We start from the raw sequence: 25779 nt of genomic DNA, 5'->3' as shown, positions 1-25779 counted from the left end.
CAATTTGAGATTTGTATATTTTTTCCCCTTGTAGTTGATTCCTAATACAGTATTGTTTTGGTTGAAAAGTTGCTTCATATGATTTCAGTTTCCTCAGATTTACTGAATCTTGTTTTGTGGCCTAGCATGTGATCTATCCTGAAGTATATTCCATATATACTTGAAAAGAATGTGTATTCTGCTGCTTTTGGATGGAGTGTTTTATATGTTGCTATTAAGTTCATCCAGTCTAATATATCATTTAAGGTTAATGTCTTCTTATTGATTTGTTGAGTGAATGACTGTTCATTTATGTAAATGGAGTGATTAGTAAAAAATTAGAAAATGTAAAAAAAGAAACACAACTGAAGAATATATAACTGAAAATTTAAGATCCATTAGAAGGAATCGGCAGTAGGTTATATGATACAGAGGAATAGTCAGCATACTGGGAGACAGAGTAGTGGCAGTCACACAAGATTAACAGAAAATAATTTAAATTTAAAATGAGGCTAGATTAAGAGACCACTGGCACAAAGTCAGGTGTAAAAACATTCACATTATAGGCTTCTTAGAAGGAGGAGAGAGAAAGGGACAGAAAACATATTTGAAGATACTGTAGCGGAAAACTTCCCTAATCTGGAAAAGGAAGCAGATATCTAGGTCCAGGACATACAGAGTGTACCAAAGAGGATCACCCAAAGTGGACTACATCAATATATATTGTAATTAAAATAGCAAAAATTTAAAAATAAAGAGAGTATTAAAAGCAGCAAGGGATCAACAACAGTTACATACAAGGAACTGAGCTTCTGCATGTGAGAAGAAAGTGAAACAATGTATTTAAAGGGATGAAGAGGGGAGATCTACAACTCAGAAAAATCTACCAGACAAGATTCTCATTGAGATTTGACAGATCAAAATTTTACAAACGAGCAAAAGCTAAAAGAACTCAGCACCACCAAACCAGCTTTACAAGAACGTTAAGTGATTCCTTTAAGCAAAAAAGAAAAGGCCACAGCTTTAAATAGTAATCTTTATTGTCTTCTTACTTCAATTAGCTTTGGTTTTGGTTTCTTTAAAGTGTGCACTTAGATTATTGATTTGAGATTTTTTTTTTTTTTTTTCCTTTTTACAGTGGTTACAGCTATAATTGTAATTGTAACTTTCCCTATTAGGACTATGCTAATGCTGTGCTAAGTCACTTCAGTCATGTCCGACTCTGTGCGACCCCATAGACGGCAGCCACCAGGCTCCCCCATCCCTGGGTTCTCCAGGCAAGAACACTGGAGTGGCTTGCCATTTCCTTCTCCAGTGCATGAAAGTGAAAAGTGAAAGCGAAGTCGCTCAGCCGTGTCCGACTCTTAGCGACCCCATGGACTGCAGCCTACCAGGCTCCTCCATCCATGGGATTTTCCAGGCAAAAGTACTGGAGTGGGGTGCCATTGCCTTCTCCGCTATTAGGACTAGTTTTGAACAAATATTATTAGTTTTTTATTCTGTGTTGCTTTCATTTGCTTTTTCTTTTAAATTCTTTTATGATTGCGTCTTTACTACTCATTGTCAAAGTGTGTTGTTTAATTTTTATATATTGAGAATTTTCCAGTTTTCCTTCTGTTACTGATGAATGATTCGACTGTGATTAGAAAAGTTGTTTTGTACGTTTTCCATCTTTTTAAATTCATTAAGACTTGTTTTACTCCTAACATTATGTCATGAAAATGTACTTCATGCACTTGAGAAAAATGTGAGTCTGAGTGAAGTGTTACATCAGATTGGTTTCTAGTGTTGTAAAATCCTTTATTGATCTGTCTAGTTGTTTTTCATAGTTGAAAGTGGAGTACTGAAGTCTTCAACTATTATTGTTCTACTGTCTGTTTTTTCTTTTAATTTTATCTGTTTTTGCTTCATATATTTCGGTGTTCTGTTGTGTATGTTTGCAGTTTTTATATTCTCTTGATGTATTGAACCTTTTATCAATATATAATGTTCTTTGCCTTTCATAAGCTTTTTTTGAACTAAAGTCTACTTTATCTGACATTGACATAGCCATCTCAACTTTGTTTTGATTACTGTTTGCATGGAATTTCTTTTATTGTGTTTTCCTTACATCGGCAGATTCTCTCATAGATGGCATGAAGATGGACACTTTTATTTTATCCAGTCTACTATTTTCTTCATTTTCATAGGAGAATTTAATACAAAGGTTTTATTAGGAAGCACTTTGAAATATATACGTGTTTGAAGTTTTCCTTGCCTGGAGAATCCCATGGAGGGAGGAGCCTGGTAGGCTACAGTCCATGGGGTCGCAAAGAGTCACACGACTAAGCGACTTCACTTTCACTTTGAAGTTTTCCTTATAGTAGCTTCTTTCCAAATTCATAAAGTTACCAAGAATATTTTTTTAGCCATTTCATTTAAGAATATGGAAATATATTAGCATATCATATGTTGTTTGATGAACTATTATCCTCACTTGTCTAGGAATTGTCTGGAGGCATATCCAGAGTTAGATTAACATAATCATGGAGACTTTTCCCCCCTTACTTTTTAGCTTCTATTGAATCACAGCTAGTACTTGTAATATTAATAGTACCTAACTTGAAATCTGAACTCAATGGAATTAGAATGAAATAACCAAACTACAAATATGGAGAAGAGATATTATCATTGGAAATTCACTTCTTTTAAGAGTAGCTAAATTTCTCGAGTCAATCTGTAGTTCAGTGTTATTTCAAAATTGTATGCTAAAAGAAACAGTTTTCAAGAAGTATTTTGAATAGGACCCCTGAAATTTTCTCACTTCTTCCCAGTCTCACTAATACAAAGAGAAGGAGAGGAAGAGACGTTGAGAAAGTTTTGGAAGAGGGGGAACTGTGGTAGGAAGAACTAAATAAACAATTGAATTCTCTTAGAATCTTGGAAAGGCTGGGGAATGTGACATACCCTGTATCTTAGTAGGCAGGATGGACTGAAAACAAGGAAATTAGTTGAAAGTTCATATAAAAAACTATCAGGGCTCGTTGCCTAAACCCCCATTCCCACAGAAGTTGAGAGGTTTATTATCTGAAGATACTATATCAGAGAGACTCCAAACATGTGACCATCAAGCTTACTCAAGGGTAGGGTAAAGTGCTATGCTTAACCAGGCAGATAACATACACACTCTTCACACAGAATGGTGAGATTCTTCCCACTCATTTCTCTCAACTTGACTTCTGCAACATCATCAGTGTGTTTTTGCCCACTATGAGAGGAGCTTGGATGATTCTCCTGTAGGTAAACTGAACTGTTGGCAAATGGTGGAAAAGTAAACTGTAGATGTTGACCCTGTTCACCCGAAAAAGTGAGCTTGCATCTTCTTCTATTTCTGGATTCTCTCATTTTTGTATTTTTTGTTAAAATAAGCTCCCTTTACCTACAGTTTGTAGTTCTGTAATACATCACAGCCTTAGGTTTAATTACACAAATAAATGTTACCATTCTGAGATGAAGAAAGTGGGGAAAAGGGGACAATTTCAACAAAAATTTCATATGTATATTTTTAGAAATAAGTGTATTGGATTCTCATTCTACTGTTGAAAGACCTTCTATTTCAGTAAATTATACTCATCTTTTGTGCATTATAGTCAACCTGCAAATCTCTCAATGACTCAAAACAACAGTAATTTTATTATTGTTCATATATCTGTTCTTAGTGGTTGAATGACATACTTGAGGGCATGCTTCAAGTTCTGTGTTAGATCTATATCTCTTCCATATGTCTTTCTTCTTGAACCAGTGGGCTAGCCAGGGCATGTTCTTTTTATGGTGAAGGCAGAGGTACAAGAGATCAAACCCAGTTGCCCAAGCATATTTTAGTCTCCATTTGCATCACAACTATTAACATCACCCCATTGGCCAAAACAAGTCATGAAGCATAGCCCAGAGTTATATAGAGGGAAATTATAGCCCCACTGAAACAGTGCACCTCAGACTGGGCCTTGAACCCACATGCTGGGACTCAAATTCCCAGGCAAAACCCTAATAAAAATTTGAACCCATGGTCATTTAATCAGAATCAGTCACCTTGCATCTGGACTTACTGAGGCTCAGGTTCCTTGTGTCTCAGCACACAAGTGATAGGCAAGAAGTAGTTTTATTAACATAAAGCACTTGTGAGAGATACAAGTAAGTGAGCACATGAGGAATCTCTGCCCCGAGGATCAAGAAGACTAAAATTTTATAATCAAAGAAAAGTTAAAGAGAGGGCAAAGACCACCTTCTTCAAGAAGATATCAGGCTTATATCACCAGCACCTCCTGTGAGGTCAACTAGGATTATCATAGCATTTATTCTAATCAGTAGAAGGGTGGTGACATTTTTCTTTCACCTCATGGCCTGGGGCGTATCTTGTGCTTTTATTTATGGCTTTATAGTTAAGTAAGGCTGCTTCCTCCCATGATGTTCCAATAGCTTTCTTGAGCGATCATTAACTTACAGTGGTCTCCCAAAGTTTCCTAGGTTTCCCTCTGTCTACAGTCCTTTGCTGGGACTTCAATAAGTACCTGTGTATCTATCCTATTCTATCATTATCACCACCTTTAATTTGAGGAATTGCAAAGTCATAGAGCAAACGTTATAGTTTATGGTTGCACTTGAGTATGTAAGAAGGTCTGGGACTGTAATCTTTGTGAAGGTCAGTGGTCCTCCATACTATTGAGTCTTTAGATTTCCAGTATGACCTAAAGACTGTGCTTTGAGAAGGTGTTTCAGGAAGTTCAATCAGTGATCCATTAAATGGACTCTTCAGAATTGAAATATGTATGAATTAAAGGTTGTAGTATTTTTCATTTTATGAATAAGTTACAAGGCATTTTATATTATCATAATTTTTCCCTAAAATGTTTAAGTGAGTAATTTTAGAGCATTGACATAAACGATATGCAATGTATGACTATTGTTTAGTTGATGTATTTTGATAATGAGTGGGGCTGATGATGGGTCTGGCTGATACCAGACCACCATACCTGCCTCCTGAGAAATATGTATGCAGGTCGAGCATCAATAGTTAAAACCAGACATGGAACAATGGACTAGTTCAAAATTGGTAAAGGAGTACGTCAAGGCTGTATATTGTCACTCTGCTTATTTAACTTATATGCAAAGTATATAATGAGAAATGCCAGGGTTTACGAGAGGCACAGGATGGAATCAAGATTGCTGGGAGAAATATCAATAACCTCAGATAAGCAGATGACACCACGCTTCTGGTAGAAAGTGAAGAGGAACTAAAGAGCCTCTTGATGAAAGTGAAAGAGGAGAGTGACAAAGCTGGCTTAAAAGTCAACATTCAAAAAATGAAGATCATGGCACCTGGCCCCATCACTTCATGGCAAATAGACGGAGAAACAATGGAAACAGGAGAGACTTTATTTTATTGGGTTCCAAAATCACTGCAGATGGTGACTGCAGCTATGAAATGAAAAGGTGCTTGCTCCTTGGAAGAAAAACTATGACCAACCTAGACAGTGTATTTAAAAGCAGAGACGTTACTTTGCTGACAAAGGTCTGTCTAGTCAAAGCTGTGGTGTTTCCAGTGGTCATGCATGGATGTGAGAGTTGAATCATAAAGAAAGTGAGCACTGAAGAATTGATGCTTTTGAACTGTGGTGTTGGAGAAGACTCTTGAGAGTCCCTTGGACTGCAAGGAGATCCAACCAGTCGATCCTAAAGGAAATCAATCCTGAATATTCATTGAAAGGACTGATGCTAAAGCTGAAGCTCCAATACTTTGGCCAGCTGATGTGAACAACTGACTCGTTGGAAAAGACCCTGCTCCTGGGAAGGGTTGAAGGCAGGAGAAGGGGATGACAGAGGATGAGATGGTTTATGGCATCACCGACTTGATGGACATGAGTTTGAGTAAGCTCTGGGAGTTGGTGATGGACAGGAAAGCCTGGCGTGCTGCAGTCCATGAGGTCACAAAGAGTCGGACACAGCTGAGCAACTGAACTGAACTGATCTGATCACATCCATACACGACTACTGGAAAAACCATAGATTTGATTATACGGACTTTTGTCAGCAAAGTAATGTCTCTGCTTTTTAATACACTATCTAGGTTTGTCATAGCTTTTCTTCCAAGGAGTAAGCATCTTTTAATTTCATGGCTACAGTCACTGTGCGTAGTGATTTTGGAGTCCAAGAAAGAAGTCTGTCACTGTTTCCATTGGTTCCCCACCTGTTTGCCATGAATTGATGGGACCAGATGCCATAATCTTCTTTTTTTGAATGTCGAGTTTTAAGCCAGCCTTTTCACTCTCTCCTTTCACCTTTACCAAGAGTCTCTTTAGTTCCTCTTCGCTTTCTGCCATAAGGGTGGTGTCATCTGCATATCTGAGGTTATTGATAATTCTCCTGGCAATCTTATTTCCAGCTTGTGCTCTATTCAGCCTGGCATTATGCATGATGTACTCTGCATATAAGTTAAATAAGCAGGGTAACAATAAACATACTCGTTCCCAATTTTGAACCAGTCCATTGTTCCATGTCCATTTCTAACTGTTGCTTCTTGACCTGCATATATATTTCTCAGGAGGCAGGTTAGATGGCCTGGTATTCCCATCTCTTTAAGAATTTTCCATAGTTTGTTGTGATCCACACAGCCAAAGTCTTTCGCATAGTCAATGACGCAGAAGAAGATGTTTTTCTGGAATTCCCTTGATTTTTCTATGACCCAGTGGATGCTGGCAATTTGGTCTCTAGTTCCTCTGCCTTTTCTAAATCCCTCTTGTACATCTGGAAGTTTTTTTTCACATTCTGTTGAAGCCTGGCTTGAAGGATTTTGAGTGTTACCTTGCTAGCATGTGAAATGAACGTGATTTTGAGGTAGTTTGGACATTCTTTGGCATTACCCTTCTTTGGGATTGAAATGAAAACTGACTTTTTCATTTCAGTGGAATGAAATGAAAAGTCCTTTGGCCACTGCTGAGTTTTCCAGATTTATATAAAATTTTATTTTATATAGTTATGTACTTATTTGGGCTTCCCCGGTGGCTCAGGCAGTAGAGAATCCGCCTGCAATTCAGGAGACCCAGGTTCAATCCCTGGGTTGGGAAAATCCCCTGGAGAAGGGAATGGCAACCCAATCCAGTATTCTTGCCTGGGAAATCCCATGGACCAAGGAGCCTGGTGGGCTACAGTCTATGGGTTCGCAAGAGTTGGACACGACTTACGGAGAAGGCAATGGCACCCCACTCCAGTACCCTTGCCTGGAAAATCCCATGGATGGAGGAGCCTGGTAGGCTGCAGTCCATGGGGTTGCTAAGAGTCGGACACGACTGAGAGACTTCACTTTCTCTTTTCACTTTCATGCATTGGAGAAGGAAATGGCAACCCACTCCACTATTCTTGCCTGGAGAATCCCAGGGACGGCAGAGCCTGGTGGGCTGCCATCTGTGGGGTCGCACAGAGTCGGACACGACTGAAGTGACTTAGCAGTAGCAGTAGTGACACTTGACCTATGAAATGCTGAAAACCATTTTGATGGAAAGTACACAGATGAATGCTTCCTTTGCTGGCTCAGTGGTAAAGAACCTGCCTGCCAATGTAGGAGATGCAGGTGTGATCCCTGGGTCAGCAAGATCCCTTGGAGAAGGAAATGGCAACCAACTCCGGTATTCTTGCCTGGAAAATTCCGTGGACAGAGGGTCCTGAGGGCTACAGTTCATGAATCACAAAGAGTTGGACACAACTTGACAGCTGAGCTTGCACATTGCAGACTGATGAGTAGAAGACTAACAACAGCAGCATCTGCATCAAGGAGTTAGGTGAATGGAAGATTTAAGAATCCACATAAATTGACCATATTAATGTAATAAACTCAAAAGAGAATAGAACTTAATAGTTTTCACTTTACAGAAAATTATTTGCTTATTTTGATGAAGCGCATGGTTTTATGTATGTGTAGACAAATTCATAACATACAAGGTTTTTACTTTAACAGAAAAGTCCACATTTTAAAGGATTTTCTTTTAATGTATAGATGTGTTTCTTATTGCAGAATGTTTCATTGTTTTGTGGTATAAAGTGAAAGTAAAAGTCATTCAGTTGTGTCCAGCTCTTTGCGACCCCATGGACTCTACAGTCCATGGAATTCTCCAGGTCAGAATACCAGAGTGGGTAGCCTTTCCCTTCTCCAGGGAATCTTCCCAACCCAGGGATCGAACCCAGGTCTCCCTCATTGTAGGCAGATTCTTTACCAGCTGAGCCACAAGGTTTGCTGCTTATTAAATCGTAAGAGAATGGATCATTTCACAGGAAAAATATACTGTAAGTAGTAGTCTTTGATCCATAAGAAAAAAGCTGTCATGTAGACACTATCCTTGTTTCCATTTTACACAAGAGGAAACTAAGGGACCCGGAGTAAGTAACTTGGCCAAGGTCATGCAGAAATAACTGTAGAACAGGAGTGTCTGACTCTTAAGTTTATGCTCCTAATGACATAGTCACATCCTCTAAGACAGTAGTTCTTGAAGCTCAGTCAACAGGCCTCTGGGAGTCCCTGAAACCATATCACGGGTCGTGAAGTCAAAACTGTTTTCTTAATATTATCAAAGCATTATTTGCTTTTTTTATTGTATGGACCTTTGAACTGATATGAAAAACAATGCTGGCTAAGGCTGCTGCTTCCTTAGTGAAGGCATTGGCATCCTACTGTGCTAATAGCAGTCATATTCTTCACTGCCGTGCACTGGAAAGTAAGAAAAAAAAGCCGGTTTCACTAAAGAATGTCCTTGATAAAGTGTTAAAAAGTATTAAGTCTAATAAATCTTGACCTTCGAATCACCATCTTTTTAATGTTCTGTGTGACTAAATGGAACTGCACATAAAGCACTTTTTTCTGTGTACCAAAGTACCACGGTTGTCTCAAGAAAAGCATTTGTGTTATTGTTTGAGTTGTGAGCTGAACTAGCCAGTTGTTTCATGGAACACTATTTTTACTTGAAATAATGACTGGCAGACAAATTATGGTTTTGCAAACTTGAGTATTTGGTAGACAATATAAACCTGTCACTTCAAGGAAAAGAATTAACAGTGTTTTTTGACAGGAAAATTAGGCTTGCAAGAGAAAATTCGAATTTTAGGAACTTGATTCTGCTGCTTCACAACTGCCCAGAACTTAAAAGACTTTTCTTATGAGATGAATGATGATATTAAATGAATGTGATATTTTTAAATAGTATAGTAAAATGTATCATCACTTGGAAGATCTGTGTAACTTAGGGAGCCAGTGTTTTTCAAGTGATCAATGTATGAAGTTACAAAATCCCTTCAAAGCAGAAAATAGATTCTCATGTTAAAATGTATGCAGTTTCAGATTCCGTATTGTAAATAACATTCAAGAAATTACCACCTGGGAAGTTTTGGTGTAGTATCAAAGAAAACCATCTTCATTTATTTGGAAAGATTATTACAATAAATTTACCATTTCCCATTAGTTATCTGGAAATAAGTATGAAGCTAAGTTTTTAAGTATGTTAAGTTAAACAGATTGAATTCAGAGCAGATATGAAAATCTTCTATTAAATCAGACCTTAAAGATTTGATTTTAAAAAATGTATAATGGTATTAGTCTCACTGATTTTGGGGGAAGTATAATTAGTCTTCATTAAAATGTTAGCTATTCTGTAAAATTGATTTATCAATAATTTTAAAATGAATTAATTCATACCCGTTTCTCGGTTTTTATTTCTAATATGATAAATATTAATATATCTAATCCATGTAAACAAAATGTTCTTTAGGGTCTTTTTTTTTTCTGAGTGTAGAAGAATCTCAAGGACAAAAAGTTTAGGAACTGCGGCTCTAGGAAAAATGTATTTAGAAAGTTGTTTTTCATTTGCCATGAACTGCAGCACACCAGGCTCCTCTGTCCTCCACTGTCTCTTAGAGTTTGCTCAAACTCATGTCCATTGAATAGGTGATGCTGTCTAATCATCTCGTCCTCTGCAATCCCCTTCTCCTGTTGCCTTTAGTCTTTCCCAGCATCAGGTTCTTTTCCAAAGAGTCAGCTCTTTGCATCAGGTGGCCAAAGTATTGGAGTTCAGCTTCAGCATCAGTCCTTCCAATGAATATTCAGAATTGATTTCCTTTAGGATTGACTGGTTTGATCTCCTTGCAGTGCAAGGGACTCTAAAGAGTCTTTTCCAGCACCACAATTCAAAACCATCAATTCTTTGATGCTCAACCTTCTCTCTGTGGTCCACCATCTGTATGGTGTATACCATACAGATACGGTACAGTAGTCATATCTGTACGTGACTACTAGAATAAACCATAGTTTTGACTGTACGGACCTTTGTTGGCAAAGTGATGTCTCTGCTTTTTAATATGTTATCTAGGGCTTCCCTGGTGGCTCAGATGGTAAAAAATCTGCCTGCAGTACAAGAGACATAGGTTTTATCCCTTTTTGGGAAGATCCTCTGGAGGAGGGCAACCCCCTCCAGTATTCTTGTCTGGAGAATCCCATGGACAGAGGAGCCTGGCGGCCTTGAGTCCATGGGGTTGCAAAGAGTTGGATATGACTGAGTGACTAAGCACAGCACAGGTTTGTCATAGCTTTCCTTCCAAGGAGCAAGCGTCTTTGAATTTCATGGACGTAGTCACTGTCCACAGTGATTTTGGAGCCCAAGAAAATAAAATCTGTCACTGTTTCTACTTTTTCCCCTTCTGTTTGCTATGAAATGATTGGACCAGATGCCATAATCTTAGTTTTTTAATGTTAAGCTTCAAGCCAGCTTTTTCACTCTCCTCTTTCACCCTCATCAAGAGGCTTTTTGGTTCCTCTTCACTTTTTGCCATTAGAGTGGTAAAAGTACAGTACATAAATAGCATACTTTTGAAAGAGCATTGAATGGTCTACACTGATAGTGAAGCAGTTTCTTTGTTGTCCCTTGTTAGCTCTTAATCAGTTATCAAATATATTCATTTAAATTGAGTCTGTCTTTCTCAAATCATTTGTAATTTAGATACTTACTTGTATAATATTGTAATATTGCTAGCATTTACTGAGGTTAACATTATACAAACGTGATCATTTACCTAAGAATTGTAGACCTTTATAAGCTATGCTGAAAGCCTTTCAGACGTATGATAAATGTTATTAGTTGACTGCCTAATTGACTAATTTTTTTTTAAATTGACCTCTTATTGGAGTTTGTAGACTTACTTCTGAGAATATGTTAGATATGTTTTTTTCCTGGGATCTGTGGACTGTCTATTTATTTAGTCAGGTGTAAATGTTGAATGCAGTTCTATTCCAAGGCCTACTTACAGGGTTTGGTGAATAGATACCGAAATTGAAAATATCTGAATGTATGCTTTTCTAAATCTCTCTCTTCAGGATGACGTAGCTTTCCCAAAGACTTAGAAGCTAAACAGAAAATGAGCTTAACATCCTGGTTTTTGGTGAGCAGTGGAGGCACTCGCCACAGGCTGCCACGAGAAATGATTTTTGTTGGAAGAGATGACTGTGAGCTCATGTTGCAGGTAATTGCATCCACCTTCTATGTCTACTCAAAACCTGAAATTGTTATGAAGTATTTTTCTTTGAACAGCAACACTACTTTACTGTGAACTTTGAGCTTTCCAACTCTCCGTCTTTAAATTCTAGCTACTAGTTTAATTTTTTCCCTTTTGTACCATTTAAAAATAAGTTCTAAGTCTTGGAGATTATATATTAAAAAATGAGAACTCTGAGTAGAGAAGTTTATTTTTAAGAAGTTTCACATTATGCACTTTTAACACACAAGTAATAATTTTATCTCCATGTAAGTGTACTAATTCATAAAATTAGCATAGCATGAAGTAAAACTGAATTTTATTCATGGGTAGTTGATTGATACTGGAATTAATCTGTTTCTTTCAGAGATATTCATATTTATTCATTATATCTTCTAATAGTTTGAGCATGCAGATTGTTGGTATTTAAAACAGAATTATTTTTAAAGGTGTGTGCATGCTCAGTCGTGTCCCAACTCTTTGCAACCCCATAGACTGTAGCCCACCAGACTTCTCTGTCCATGGAAATTTTCCAGGCAAGAATACTGGAGTGGGTTGCCATTTCTTTTCCCAAGGGATCTTCCCGATGCAGGAATCAAACCCATGTCTCTTAGGTCTCCTGCATTGGCAGGTAGATTCTTTACCACTGTGCCACTGGGAAGCTTCATTTTAAAGCAATTACTTTTAAAACACACTTTTAAGATATTTTTGAGCAAAGTAATTAGCAAAAATGATCCCCAAGTTTTTGAGAACTTTGTTAATTTAATAGGTCCTGACAGTCTAAAATAAAGTTTTATCCAATTGCTGTCCCCGCTTTTATTGATTAAAAACTGAACAAGTGCTTAGAATAGAGATGTTTATTGTGTTAGCCCAGTGGTTCTCAATTGGTATGATCCTGCCTTCTCTAACTTTTCCAAAAGATATCTGCAATATTTAGAGACATTTTGATTGTCATGCATGGTGAAGGACTGGAAGTGATTGCTACTGACATTCAGCAGGCAAAGGTCAAGCAGGTTTGCTAAACACCCTACGGTATGTAAAATACTTCTTTATACCTCCTCTGTTACCCCGAGAACACATACAACAAAGAATTATTTGCTCAAAAATATCAGTAGTACTGAGACTGAGAAAACCTTCATTATCCCCAGAAAAGTCAGATTTGCATATATTTATATACATTTTTACTTTAAGAACTTACAGTTTTGAGACAGTAAAAGTAAAGCCACTGTAGAGCTATATGAGTTACATGTTTAATGATACCTTAATTAAACAAATTCAGTGAGAAATAGAATAGTACAAAGATTTTCTGGGCTCCTCAATGTGATGGAGTGGTGAGACTAGCAACTAAGAAGAAGGCAGTAATGATTCTGTTTGGATATAGGCCACTTGTAACTGAAACATATTTTAGGTTCAAAGTGGGTAGAACTCATTCTTTAGAGAGTGGAAGAGGTTGTTTCTGCATGGCATTTGTCTTGAACCAGCATAGCAATATCTTAAGAAATATGGGAATGGCTGTTTAGGAACTTACAGGATAAATCTCTTTTTACACTTACAGGGAGATAGGATTAAAAGACATGACTGGTGAGGTGTCTGTGTCTTGGTTTATGTGTAACAAATGTAGGTTATCTGACAATTAGGTTGGAGGGAGGAAACTGAGAGTCCAAGGAGACCAAGACGCGATCCAGTATCAGAGAGGAAAGAGCTACACAGAGAAAGAACTCTCCAGAGAATTACCCTTGAGTATGTGATTGAGTGGAACTTCCCTGATGGCTCAGTGGGTAAAGAATCCGCCTGCAGTACAGGAGACACAGGAGACGGAGGTTCATTCCCTGGATCAGAAAGATCCTCTGGAGGAAGAAATGGCAACCCACTCCAGTATTCTTGCCTCAGAAATTCCATGGACAGAGGAGCCTGGTAGACTGCAGTCCAAAGGGTCACAAAGAATCAGACAGGACTGAGCAACTAAACGCACACACATATGTGATTGAGTACGGATCAGCACACATGTGTGAAGAAACTCCCCAAGGGCAGGGGGAACAAAACTCAAAAAGATTATAGAGTTAACAGTAATTGGCACTAACAGGGTTAGAAATGATTCCTATTTCTAACAGCCAGATTGGAGATCTTCATAATTCACAGGGCATTGGTCTCTACCCCTCTGTATTGGGGAAATAATTAATGCTAGTCTGAGTTCTACTCTTATCTAAAAATATTAAAAACAAAAGGGTCACATTTTTTAAAAAGTAATTTAGCTGTATCTCAGAGCTAAGTTCAAGAATATTTATAGGAATATAGAAATATCCATCATCCAAAAAGGTAAAATTCCCAGTGTCTGGTAACCAGTAAAAAATTATCAGGCCTCTAAAGAATCAGGAAAATGGAACCCATAATAAAGATTGGTTAAAGATTATTTAGACTTCCCTGGTGGCTCAGACAGTAGAGTGTCTTGCTTATAATGCAGGAGACCTGGGTTCAATCCTTGGGTCGGGAATCTGGAGAAGGGAATGGCAACCCACTCCAGTAATCTTGACTGAAAAATCCCATGGACGGAGGACAGTCCATGGGGTCACAAAGAGTTGGACACAACTGAGCGACTTCACTTTCACTTTCAAAGATTTTTTGTTTCTGAATAGTTTGGCAAAGTTGGCAAAATTTAAAAATGGCAAAGCAACCTTCAAAAAGAAGAATAAAGTTGAATGGCTCACACTTCTCAAATTCTAAATTTATTATAAAGCTAGCAATACTGGAATAAGGGTAGACATATAGACAAATGGAACAGAATGGAGAATTCAGAAATAAGCCCATATACCTATGGCTGTTATGTTTTGAATTGTGTTCCCCCAAAAGATGTATGAAAGTCTTAATACCCCATACTTACGAATGTGACCTTATTTGGAAATAGGGTCTTTGAGGATATAGTCAAGTTAAGATGGAGTTATTAGGGTGGGTTCTAAGCCAGTATAACTTGTGTCATCAGATGAGGAAAAGACAGACCCACAGAGAAGACAGCCATGTAAAAATAGAAGCAGAGATTGGAGTTATGCTGCCAGAAGCTCAGGAAACATGGGTTATGAGAAACTGGAAGAGACAAAGGAAGATTCTTCCCTAAAAGTTTTAGAGGAAACACAGTCCTACCAACTCCTTGAATTTGGACTTCCGGAGTCCAGAACTTTGAGAGAAGAAACGTATTGTTTTTAACTGATTTTACCGCCCAATTTATGGTACTTTGTTGTGGCAGCCCGAGGACACTGCTGCATTAGGTTTTTGAGAAGGGAGCCAAGTCTGTTCAGTAAAGAATGGTCTTTCCAACAGATAAAATTTGGACAACTGTACTTCCACATAAAAATAAAGTGAGTTTGGTCCCCTGCTTCACAACATATATAAAAATTAACTCAAAATGGATCAATGACCTGAATATAAAAGCTAAAGCCATAAAACCCTTAGAATAAATCATAGGGATAAATCTTTATGACCTTGGATTTGGCAGTAGATTCGTGATTCATGATACCAGTCGCACAAACAGAGAAAGCAGAAAGTAGATAAATTTGACTTTATCAAAATGAAAACCTTGTGCATCTTAGGATACTATCAAGATTGAAAGGACAACTCATAGAATGGGAGAAAATATTTATAAAAACATATATCTTATAAGAGTTTAATATCCAAAGTATGTGAAGAACTCCTACAACTCAATAACAGATCACAAATATCCCCCTTTAAAAAAATGGACAAAAGACTTGATACATTTCTCCAAAGAAGATATAAATATGGCTGATAAGCATGTGAAAGATGCTCAACATCATTTGTCATTTAAAAAAGCAAATCAAGGGACTTCTCTGGTGGTCAGTGGTTAAGAGCCCACCTTGTAATGCATGGGACAGGAATTTGATCCCTAGTCCAGGGTGACTCCACAAGCCATGGGGCAGCCGAGCCCATGTGCTGCAATGACTGAGCCTGTGCCCTGGAGTCCCCACCCACACCTGTTGAGCACATACTCCAGAACCACTGAAGCCCATGTTCCCTAGAGCCTGTGTCCCACAGGAGGACCCACCGCAGAGAATCCCACGCACCAGAGCTAGAGAGTAGCCCTGCTTTCCACAACGAGAGAAGGCCTGAGTACAGCACCAAAGACCCAGTGTAGCCAAAAAAAAAGGAAAAAAAAAAAATCTATATGTATATATTCTAGACAAGAAATATCTAGAACAAGCAATATCTAGAAATATCTAATACAAGCAAATATCTAGAACCATCATCATAGAGATGCAGAGTAGATTAGTGATTACCAGTGGCTGGGGGAAGGAGACTTGGGAGTTACTGCTTTACAGTAACAGAGTTCTGTTTGGGTGATGAAAGGTTTTAGAATCCAGTGTCATGTAACAGTGATGTTTGTACAACATTGTAAATTTAATTAATGCCACTGAATCATACTTTTAAAAAGTTTAAAATGATAAATGATATGTTATATATGTTTTACCACAGTAAATAAATGAAATCAGTGGCAACAAAATTTTAAAATATCTTTGATTTGATTCAGATATTATAATTGAAAAAATGCCTTTATAACAAATTTAAAACAAAATCAATATTTTTTAAAGAACTGAAAGCAATTTTTACCAGTATAAGAAGTCAAAAATCAACATTTTTATTTAAAGTTCATCAATGTGTCTAATGTGGACACCTCTTCTACTCATGGCTATTTTGTAAATTTATGCTTTGTTTTAAAACTAAAATATAAAGCTGATGAGGAAACTCAATGATCAAGTGAGAAAAAACCCAGTTTTTACCTATTCTTCAGACTCTACCTCTAAAAATACTTATGCTCTTTATCTGATTGGAGCATACTTCTTATAGCACTGCACTAGACAGTGTATTCTCTGAAAAAAGCCCATGATTTGATCAGCATAATGGTTATCTGGTAATCAGAATCAGTTCTATAAATTAATGGAACTTCTTAGTACAGAGAGACACATCTTGTGTATGAAAGTAAGAACAAGTATTTTTACAAATTGTGTTTAGTTTTTAAGTGGTTTAATCTTTCATAGTATATTAGTAAAATAAATGGATTATTTGAAACATTATTCTTTTTATATTATTTCTGAAAAGTGAACTAAGCTCATGTATGGCTTATACTTTTGAAAAGTGAATACTTGCAAGTATATAAATATGAACTGTATTTGTTTTGAAAAATGAGAGCTCTTGAGTTGATGAAGTTATGTTTTCATCTTAAGATGTTACATAGATTAAATGGTTCTGCATTGGTTAGATCAGTTGGTTTGATAATTGAAATTGTTAGAAATAAAAGTAGTACTATTTTATTGCTTTTTAATGATTAAATAAAATATCTTTTAAGATTTTGTTAGCCTAATTAGCATTTATGGTTTAAAAACCCTTCATTTTTAACCTACAGGAAATAACTGGTTAGTTGCTAGCTTTTAGAATCTCTGCTAGATAGTTTTCAGCAGTTTTTTACCTGTAATTAGATTTACTGGCAACAATACTTTGATGACAATGTAGCTTAAAACGTACTGCAAAAAGGGAACAAATGATCCCGTGAGGTCATATGATCTGTTTGATTACAGTTAATTTTTGTTGTTGTTGTTGTTAATTATGACTAAAAAAAATGTTTGGTTGTTTTTTTTTTGGGGGGGGGTGGGTGAGGGTAGGTTTCATCTCACTCCGAAAAAGGTAGTGTAAAGAATGTGGTCCTTGAGAAGAAAATGTGCTTGGATATTAATGAGTAGGTGATTTTGAAATTAAGAATTCTGTTTCTACCACTTAATCTTGGGAGACTTTAACAAATTAATTTGCTGTGCTTGTTTGTCTTGAAGGATGATTATACTATGTTCCCTAAGACATGTTATGTAAAACAAATCTTAAAGAGCCATGAATGCAAGGTATAAAGTATAATTAAGGATAAAGGTTATGTTTGCTTTGCTTTGAGTGACAGACAGCACTACTGTTAAAAGCACCGTGCTGTTGAATAGCACTGTCTCTTGTTATCATTATTCATTTATGTTGTCTCAATTGTTCCTCAGCAATTTTTGAAAGATATAACTACCTCCACTTTGCAAATGATAAAATTAAGATTTAGAAAGATTTAGTGACTGGTTTTTATTATAATATATTGGATTCCTCTGTATGCAAATGATTGCCTTTTGAAAAGAGTTTTCAAAATTCTGATTTTTATATTCATAAAATTTTTTAATTGCCCCAAATGAATGAATTTTTCTCTTTTGGAGAATCATCATCATATTAATTAGACATTTTTTCCATACATAATAGTAAATATAATAAAATTATATTTGATTCATTAATAATTTTGTATGATGTATTAATGATGGAATATATTTTGAAGCTCATAGGTTACTAATTTTCATCTATTCTTTGGAGCAAAGGATAAATCACTATTACTGTGATTGTAAAAATGCAACTGGATGTTTAAAGAATCTGTCAACTACAATATCTTTTAAATTTTTTAAGTGATGGTGACATACAGTGGCAGTCTTTTCTCTTTTTAGTTTTTTCTTCGCTTGTTTTCCATGTATTTCTGTCTTTTTTGCTGTCTTAGATTTTAGAGAAAAATAATAATGTTGGTCAATAGCTGTTTCGTACCCAAACCATGTATGACATATATCAAGTAGTCACTTGTACCATTTCATATGCTAGTTTTTAGTTACAGATTAGTCAGTGTGAGTCTTTGATGCTTTTTTGTTGTGCCTGGTCTAAAATTGTTTTTTATGTTTTGACTTTATTCAGTGGCAGGCTTTTTCTTGTTTGTTTATTGCAGGAAAGGAAGTATTTCTTTTTAAGAAAAGTATTATTGCTTCATTTTGATACTCTTATTTTCCAAATTTTTCTAGTTTTATAATTATCTGAGAGACAGAATTGGTTTGGTTTGGTTTGGTTCTGTTGTTTCAAGCCATCTTGTTTGTCAGCTTCTTAAAATTTGGCCTGAACTTTGTAACTTCTGTACTTTTTTAATTTTATATATGAGAAAACTTTTCTACCTCCATCATTTATGAAATGAGATTGGCCAAATAGCGTGAATTTTCTTTCCATCAAACCTTTTTAAACATATGGCTAGGTAGGCCCTGTGCTGCATGCCGCTGCTTCCCTGGTGGTTCAGACAGTAAAGAATCAGGCGACCTGGGTTCAATCCCTGAGTCGGAAAGATCCCCTGGAGAAGAGAATGGCAACCTACTCTAGTATTCTTGCCTGAAGAATCCCGTAGACAGGAGCCTGGAAGGCTACAATCCTTGTGGTCGCACATAGTCGGATATGACTGAAGCCGACTTAGCACACATGTTGAGTGCTGAGGTATCACTGTGTATACAGATGGGATCTCTGTCCTTAGGGTGTAGCTCTAGTAGAAGGAGATGTTTATATAAATAAGTAAGTATAACACAAGACAATGATGGGAGTTGGTGTGGGGTACACAAAAAAGAGATTGGTCACTTTTGCCTGTGAGAAAATGTGGGAATGAGGAATCTGGAAAGACTTCTAGAGGAGATGGCTTGAGCTGAATTATCTTAAAAGATGAATAAGTGGTTTCTGGAAAGTTAGAATGTGGTTGAGTGTGTGGTATTGAAGATAGAATGGCATTCATTATCTGTTTTTAATAGTTCCTTGTAGTTTGTATGTAGGATGTGAACACAAGCATTTGGAGAGAGTACGACTTAGGCATTAGAAGCCACCAGATCTTGGCAAGCCCTGTGTACTGTATTAAAGATTTGGTGTATTTTAACTTAGCCAGTAAGAGGCTTGAGGAGTTTTCAAGCAGGGCAGTTTTGCCTTTACAAATGTCTCCCATGTGTTTAGTCATCACGAAAAAAAACTATAAGCTAGGTGAACCTTTTGATAGAGTGATTAATATGAAGATGAGTAGTTTTACCAAGGTTCCGTAATTGGCAACTGGCTGGACCAGTTCTTTTTGACTCCAGAATCTGTACTTTAAACCAGGGGTCCTCAACTCCCAGACCACAGACCACTACCAGTCCATGGCCTTCTAGGAACCTGGCCACACAGCAGGAGGTGAGTGGCAGGCCAGCGCACCTTTATCCGTATTTAGAGGTGCTTCCTATTGCTTGTGTTACCAACTGAGCTCCGCCTACTGTCAGATCAGTGGCAGCATTAGATTCTTATAGGAGCTGGAACCCTCCTGTGAACTGTGCGTGTGAGGGATCTATAATAGATTGTGTTCTCCTTTTGAGAATCTAATGCCTGATGATCTGGTGGAACCCAGGCAGTGATGCTAGCTCTAGCTCCAGTGGGGAGTGGCTGCAAATACAGATTAACATTAACACAAGAAATGAGTGCCCTTGGATTGTCCTGAAACCACACTCTGCCTCTGGTCATGGAAAAACTATCTTTCATAAAACCAGTTCCTGGTGCCAGAAAAGTTGGGGACTGCTGCTTTAAACCACTAGGATTGGAGATCAGAATTGATATAAGCAGTTAGACTTAATGACTTCCAAACTCTGTACATCAGTTCAGTTCAGTTGCTCAGTTTTGTCTGACTGTTTGCAACCCCGTGGACTGCAGCATGCCAGGCTTCCCTCTCCATCACCAACTCCCGGACCCCACTCAAACTTAAGTCCATTGCGTCGGTGACATGTACATGCTGGACTGAAAACTGAAAATGATACCTCCTCCCCATTTTGGATGGTTCCTTTGCTTTTAGTATACCAAGGATAACATAATAACCCAATAGTAAATGGTTGTTGAGTTCATATTCAGTGGTTCTCAGATTATTTCTTCATGTGGCTATACTGTTATTTCCTTTGGGTGCAAATTTCCAAAGGCTTATAGTTCATCTCTGAGCCACTTTCATCTATAGATAACTCACTAAGCTCTAAGAGAAAGAGTGTGTGTGTGTACTTTAAAAGAGACTCAAGAGCAATTTTCAGAAATCTGTTTGCCATTCTAATTCCTTTTTTTTTTTTTTTTTTACTTTCTCTTTCTCTCTTAGAGCTCTCCTATGAGTTTTAGAGCCCATATTCTAAGCGAGGATAATTTTATATTCAGGAACATATCACATGAAAGATGAAAAGCCTGTATGGTAATTTTTCTTGCAATGAGGTACATAACACATGAAGTTATCATTCACATGATTTCCATATAAGAGTTTCATATTATTTTTAAAAAAGTATTGTCATTTGATACATTCAACAAAGTCAGCTGATTTAAATTCTCAAAAGTAGAACGTGTGACTTTGGTAGAAAAGAATGTTTTAAAATTGTGGCAGCTTTCCTCTTTAAAAAGTGATGCCAAATTTCTATTGGATAGTAACAGTTTAAATCTCATTTAATCTAGTTTTACTTTGGTATTTTCCTATATTTACAATTTTATTAAAGTATTTAGCCAAAAATCAGTGTTTTGGTATTTATTCTGGCATTTTCTTGCATGTTTGTTTGTTTTTTTTTAACTTAAAATTTTTTCTTTCAGTCTCGTAGTGTGGATAAGCAACATGCTGTAATCAATTATGATGCCTCTACTGATGAACATTTGGTGAAAGATTTAGGCAGTCTAAATGGGGTAAGTTAAGAGTTTTCTTTTTATCTTATTTGACTTTTTGTTTAATATTGTAAGAAAACAGATAAAAACACAAAATCCCGTTTGTGTTTTATTTCCTTTTCTTTAGTGTGCACCTACTTTTAAGTGCTTACTGGGTACATAGCACTTTGAGGACCTTATGCTAGAATATGAATGTGGCTTACGTTCCCAAGAAACCCTCTTGGTGGTTAATACTTAAAGGAATTCAGATGGTTGTTGGTTGTTATTATCTAATGGTTAAAGAAAAAAAAAGGCTTCTTTAAGGAAGTAAGAGGAGGGCTTGTCTTTACTGGATGACTTGAATTTATATGTGAGAAAAGAGTGGTAAGTCATGACAGTAAGAATTCAGAAAAGCAGTCTTTGAGAGACATAATTGTCATGCGTGTGGGTTAACTTTGGGCAAAAAAAAAAAAAAGATGCAAATATGGTTTGGTGTTAGATCGTTGAAGAATCTTCTAGATTAGAGTACAAAGGAGTGAAACACATTCATTTACCTTAACAAATGTGGTGAGTTGTCTAAACTCTAGTGTCTGTTGTTGCTTCTTTGGAGTCCTACATTGAAAATTTTTGTGTTATTACAGTGAATTTTTTTCCCTAATTCTTCAATTGATTTTTCTACATTGGCAGAATGTAAGTAGCTGCAGAATAAGAGAATGCTGACATGTTGAATAATTTATCTTATTTCTTCTCAGTTTTCTCATGGCTTTGCTAACAAAAACAAATAAAATTTTCTTGCGATCTGTGCTTTGAAATTCTTTAAAAGAATTTCACAGAATTAAATGTGTCTAGGCAATGGCAACCCACTCCAGTACTCTTACCTGGAAAATCCCATGGACGGAGGAGCCTGGTAGGCTGCAGTCCATGGGGTCTCTAGGAATCAGACACGACTGAGGGACTTCACTTTCACTTTTCACTTTCATGCATTGGAGAAGGAAATGGCAACCCACTCCAGTGTTCTTGCCTGGAGAATCCCAGGGACAGGGGAGCCTGGTGGGCTGCCGTCTATGGGGTCGCACAGAGTCGGACGTGACTGAAGTGACTTAGCAGCAGCAGCAACTACTTTGTTGTTATTGTTTGTCTTTCTCATTGGTCTATAAGCTGCAAAAGGGTAAGAATTTTTGCATACATATTCATAAAGGATATTCATAAATTATATTAAAAATATGTTCTGTTTTGATGGCATCTTTGTCTTTTTTTGGTATCAGGATAGACTGGCCTCAGGATGAATTGGCAAGCGTTCCCTTTTTTTTCCGTAATTTTGGAGGAGTTTGAGAAGGATTGGTGTTAATTTGGTAGAATTCACTGTTGAAATTATCTGGTACTAGTCTTCTCTTTGGAGAAGGCAATGGGACCCCACTCCAGTACTCTTGCCTGGAAAATCCCATGGGCGGAGGAGCCTGGTAGGCTGCAGTCCATGGGGTCACTAAGAGTCGGACACGACTGAGCGACTTCACTTTCACTTTTCACTTTCATGCATTGGAGAAGGAAATGGCAACCCACTCCAGTGTTCCTGCCTGGAGAATCCCAGGGACGGGGGAGCCTGGTGGGCTGCCGTCTCTGAGGTTGCACAGAGTTGGACACGACTGAAGCAACTTAGCAGCAGCAGCAGCAGCATACTTCTAACTGGTACTGCTTTTCAAAATACACCATTAAACATTATGTGAAAAAACATGTAGAAATTTGGCAAATATGGTAATTTTTTTTTCTTTTAATTGGAGGCTAATTACATTATTGTGGTTTTTGCTGTACATTCCACATCCTCCTGAAGGCAGCAAAAAAAGGTATTGAAGAATATTAACTCGTTGATGTAGTTAACATGTTGAATGATTAAGATAGAGGAAATAGGCAGATGAAATAGAAATTGTTCTAACGTGTGGCATGTAAGTACGCAATTTGGATTCTGAGGTGCTGTTTCCTTGTCCACACCTACAGACTTCTGTTTTAATCTCTGTCTCAGATGCTTTATCAGCCTTGCTAATGCAAGGTTTAATAATCTGCTTGTGAATCTGCTTGTGAATATCTGCCACCGTGTTAGACTTTGTGTTCTTCTGAACAAACAGTTCCTGGGCCTTTTGCTTCGGTAAACACACCACAGTGCCTGAACCCAGTGAATCTTTTTGAATGGAATTGAATGAATTTTCTGTATGAAAGACTTTACAGAGAAATTTTTAATCCACTTCCATATGTGGAATGTTTTAAAAATGTTATATTCTGCTTTTAAAACTAGAAAATTTAATCTTGACCACAGCACTCATCTTAGGTGTCTTTACATTATATCTTGGAAAATAATAAGTGAGAATTAACATTCGTGTTTTAGTCTTTTAAAACATTGTGACCAAATATAAAAATTATGGATGTAGGTTATAAAAAATCAGGTGAAATATTAACTTCTAAGTTTATCAAAGCTGACCGTTCTTGTAATTTGATTGTACTCAATTTTCTGGAATACAGTAACTCATGGAGAGTAACATCTTCATTTTGAACTTGAAATCAGGACCTAGATTTGAATCTCAGTCTGTAACTTATGAGCATGATAACATTGAACAAATTACTTAAACCCTCTGAAATTCCATTTCCTCATATATATTCATAGTTGTGCAAATGCCATGAGTTGTGGTTCATGGGGTCACAAAGAGTTGGACACGACTGAGCAACTGAACTGAATGAGTTGAAGTTTATGAATGTGAAGACTCAACACAAAATTTAGTTACCTGACTTCGTTTTTAGAATAGTGAAACCATAATTCTTGCTTTATAGTAGTGTTGTAAGGATTAAATATATGTGAGTATCTGTCTGTTACAGAACTTTAAAACGTTATACAAATAATAAATGCACTGTTACCCAAATGAATAGCCTAGGAAATATGCCAGAATGGACTCTGGTAGCCAAAGTCTGTGAACTACCAGCTGTCATGCATTTTATTCATAGAAAACTTGGCTGTCAGAGGTGCAGGTGCTCCAGAGCACGGAGGAAGCAGGAAGAACTGGAGGCAAACAAGGGCTCTCATAGAAAAGAGAAGCCTCAAGGAGCTCGCAGGAAAACAGCCCACTAACATAAGCTACAGAAGCAGTTCCAGCTTCCTCAAGCAGAACAGCCTCATTTCTGGTTGTAATAACGTTAAGTATGGACCTACGTAACTTAACATTCATAGAATCTTAGAAATTTGAGCATCAGGTTAAAAGTAGTAACTTCAGAGAAGGCGCAGTGTAGTGGTATGAGCCCAGCTTGAATTCTTACTAGTGGTGTGATGCTGGACACGTCACTTAATTTTTCTGTTCCTCAATTTTTAAAAAATAGAAGTAGTAAAGTAGTACTCCTCTCAGGTTGTTGTGAATAAGTTAATAGTTTTAAACACCTAGAATAGTATGTAATAAGCATTCAGTAAGTGTTAGTTACTGGAGTTCCCTGGTGATTCAGTGGTAAAGAATCTGCCTGCCAATGCAGGAGATGGCTAATTCTATCCCTGAGTTAGGAAGATCCCCTGGAGGAGAAAATAGCAACCCACTTCAGTATTCTTGCTCCAGTCCGTGGGGTCACAAGGAGTTGGACACGACTGAGCACGCACGCGCACACACACACATAGACAAGTGTTAGTTACTGCTGTTATGATAAGAAAAGCAGTTAAAACAACTTTGGCATCCTGTGGGCTACCTACTTTTTAGTGAATACATATGCAGTTAATTTTTTTTTTAAAGCACTGTATCAACTTAATTCATAAATAGCTACCTGTGACTACTTTCACTTCTGCTTCCTTTCACCCTACCCTAAAATACACTTGCAAGTTACCTAGGTCCACACTTAACGTTATTACGACCAGAAATGAGGCTGTTCTGCTTGAGGAAGCTGGAACTGCTTCTGTAGCTTATGTTAGTGGGCTGTTTCCCTGCGAGCTCCTTGAGGCTTCTCTTTTCTATGAGAGCCCTTGTTTGCCTCCAGTTCTTCCTGCTTCCTCCGTGCTCTGGAGCACCTGCACCTCTGATAGCCACCACTGGCTTTTGCCATACCACTCCCATCCCATTCTACCTCAGCTCCCTGTGTTCCAGCCCCTGCTGTGTCCTCTTTCACACTGCATATCCCGCAGCATCAGAACAGTGTCGCATAGAATGAGCAAGTAGGAAAGTAGTTAGGGGAGGAAGAGGACACCTTACTCGCTGGCAACATGATTGAGGTGTTGTGCTGCTGGCCACTTCCTTCAGATTTCCCAGAGCATTACTGCAGTACCTGGTCCTTATATGATTCTATACTGTCAATTATGTAATACATTTGCATTTAAATTAAACATGTTTATCTGGTTCAGTTGGCTTCTCTAAGGGTAGTGGTGTGGATGGGGGAGTTTGGGGAGCTGGCTTGGCTTGATCACCCAAGTGTTCTTGATGTGCAGTGAATGTGGGATTTGTAGTTCAGAGACCTGATTTTGAATCCCAGTAGTTCTACTTCTGAGCTCGAATCTTGATTGTTACTTCATGCTGTGTGCCTCGTTGTCCTCACCTGTCCTGCCTACCAGCTAGAGGTATGAGCAAATGATGTTATGAGCATAAGAAGTAAAACCTGTTTTTCTTTCTATATCTAATTTGTTAAAATGCTTCATAGCTGATTTATATAAATGATTTTTTTCCTTTTGCTCTTTTAAATTTTCTCCCCTTTTATAATTTTAAACCATCAGAAGACTTTTTGCTCCCAGGTGTTCTCAATTATATTTTGAGA

The 25779-nt window shown here is 37.4% G+C and overlaps 1 protein-coding gene across 29 annotated transcripts in view; it reads left to right on the top strand.

The window, feature by feature from the left end:
- The window catches only part of CEP170 (centrosomal protein 170), a 132436-nt gene that overhangs the window by 27252 nt on the left and 79405 nt on the right, over positions 1-25779 (top strand). For all 29 annotated transcript variants that reach the window (XM_086344871.1, XM_086344868.1, XM_086344866.1 and 26 more), the window contains exons 2-3: positions 11366-11511; positions 20968-21057. In XM_086344871.1, the coding sequence (XP_086200997.1) occupies positions 11407-11511; positions 20968-21057 (195 nt within the window). In that variant the 5' untranslated portion in view covers positions 11366-11406. The remainder of the gene's footprint in view (positions 1-11365; positions 11512-20967; positions 21058-25779) is intronic.

This window comes from Bos grunniens, chromosome 16 (assembly GCF_055505025.1).
Source record: "Bos grunniens cultivar Pamir isolate PY7600 chromosome 16, Bosgru_T2T1.0, whole genome shotgun sequence".
NCBI classification, from domain to species: domain Eukaryota; kingdom Metazoa; phylum Chordata; class Mammalia; order Artiodactyla; family Bovidae; genus Bos; species Bos grunniens.
This window is presented reverse-complemented; position numbering and strand designations above follow the sequence as displayed.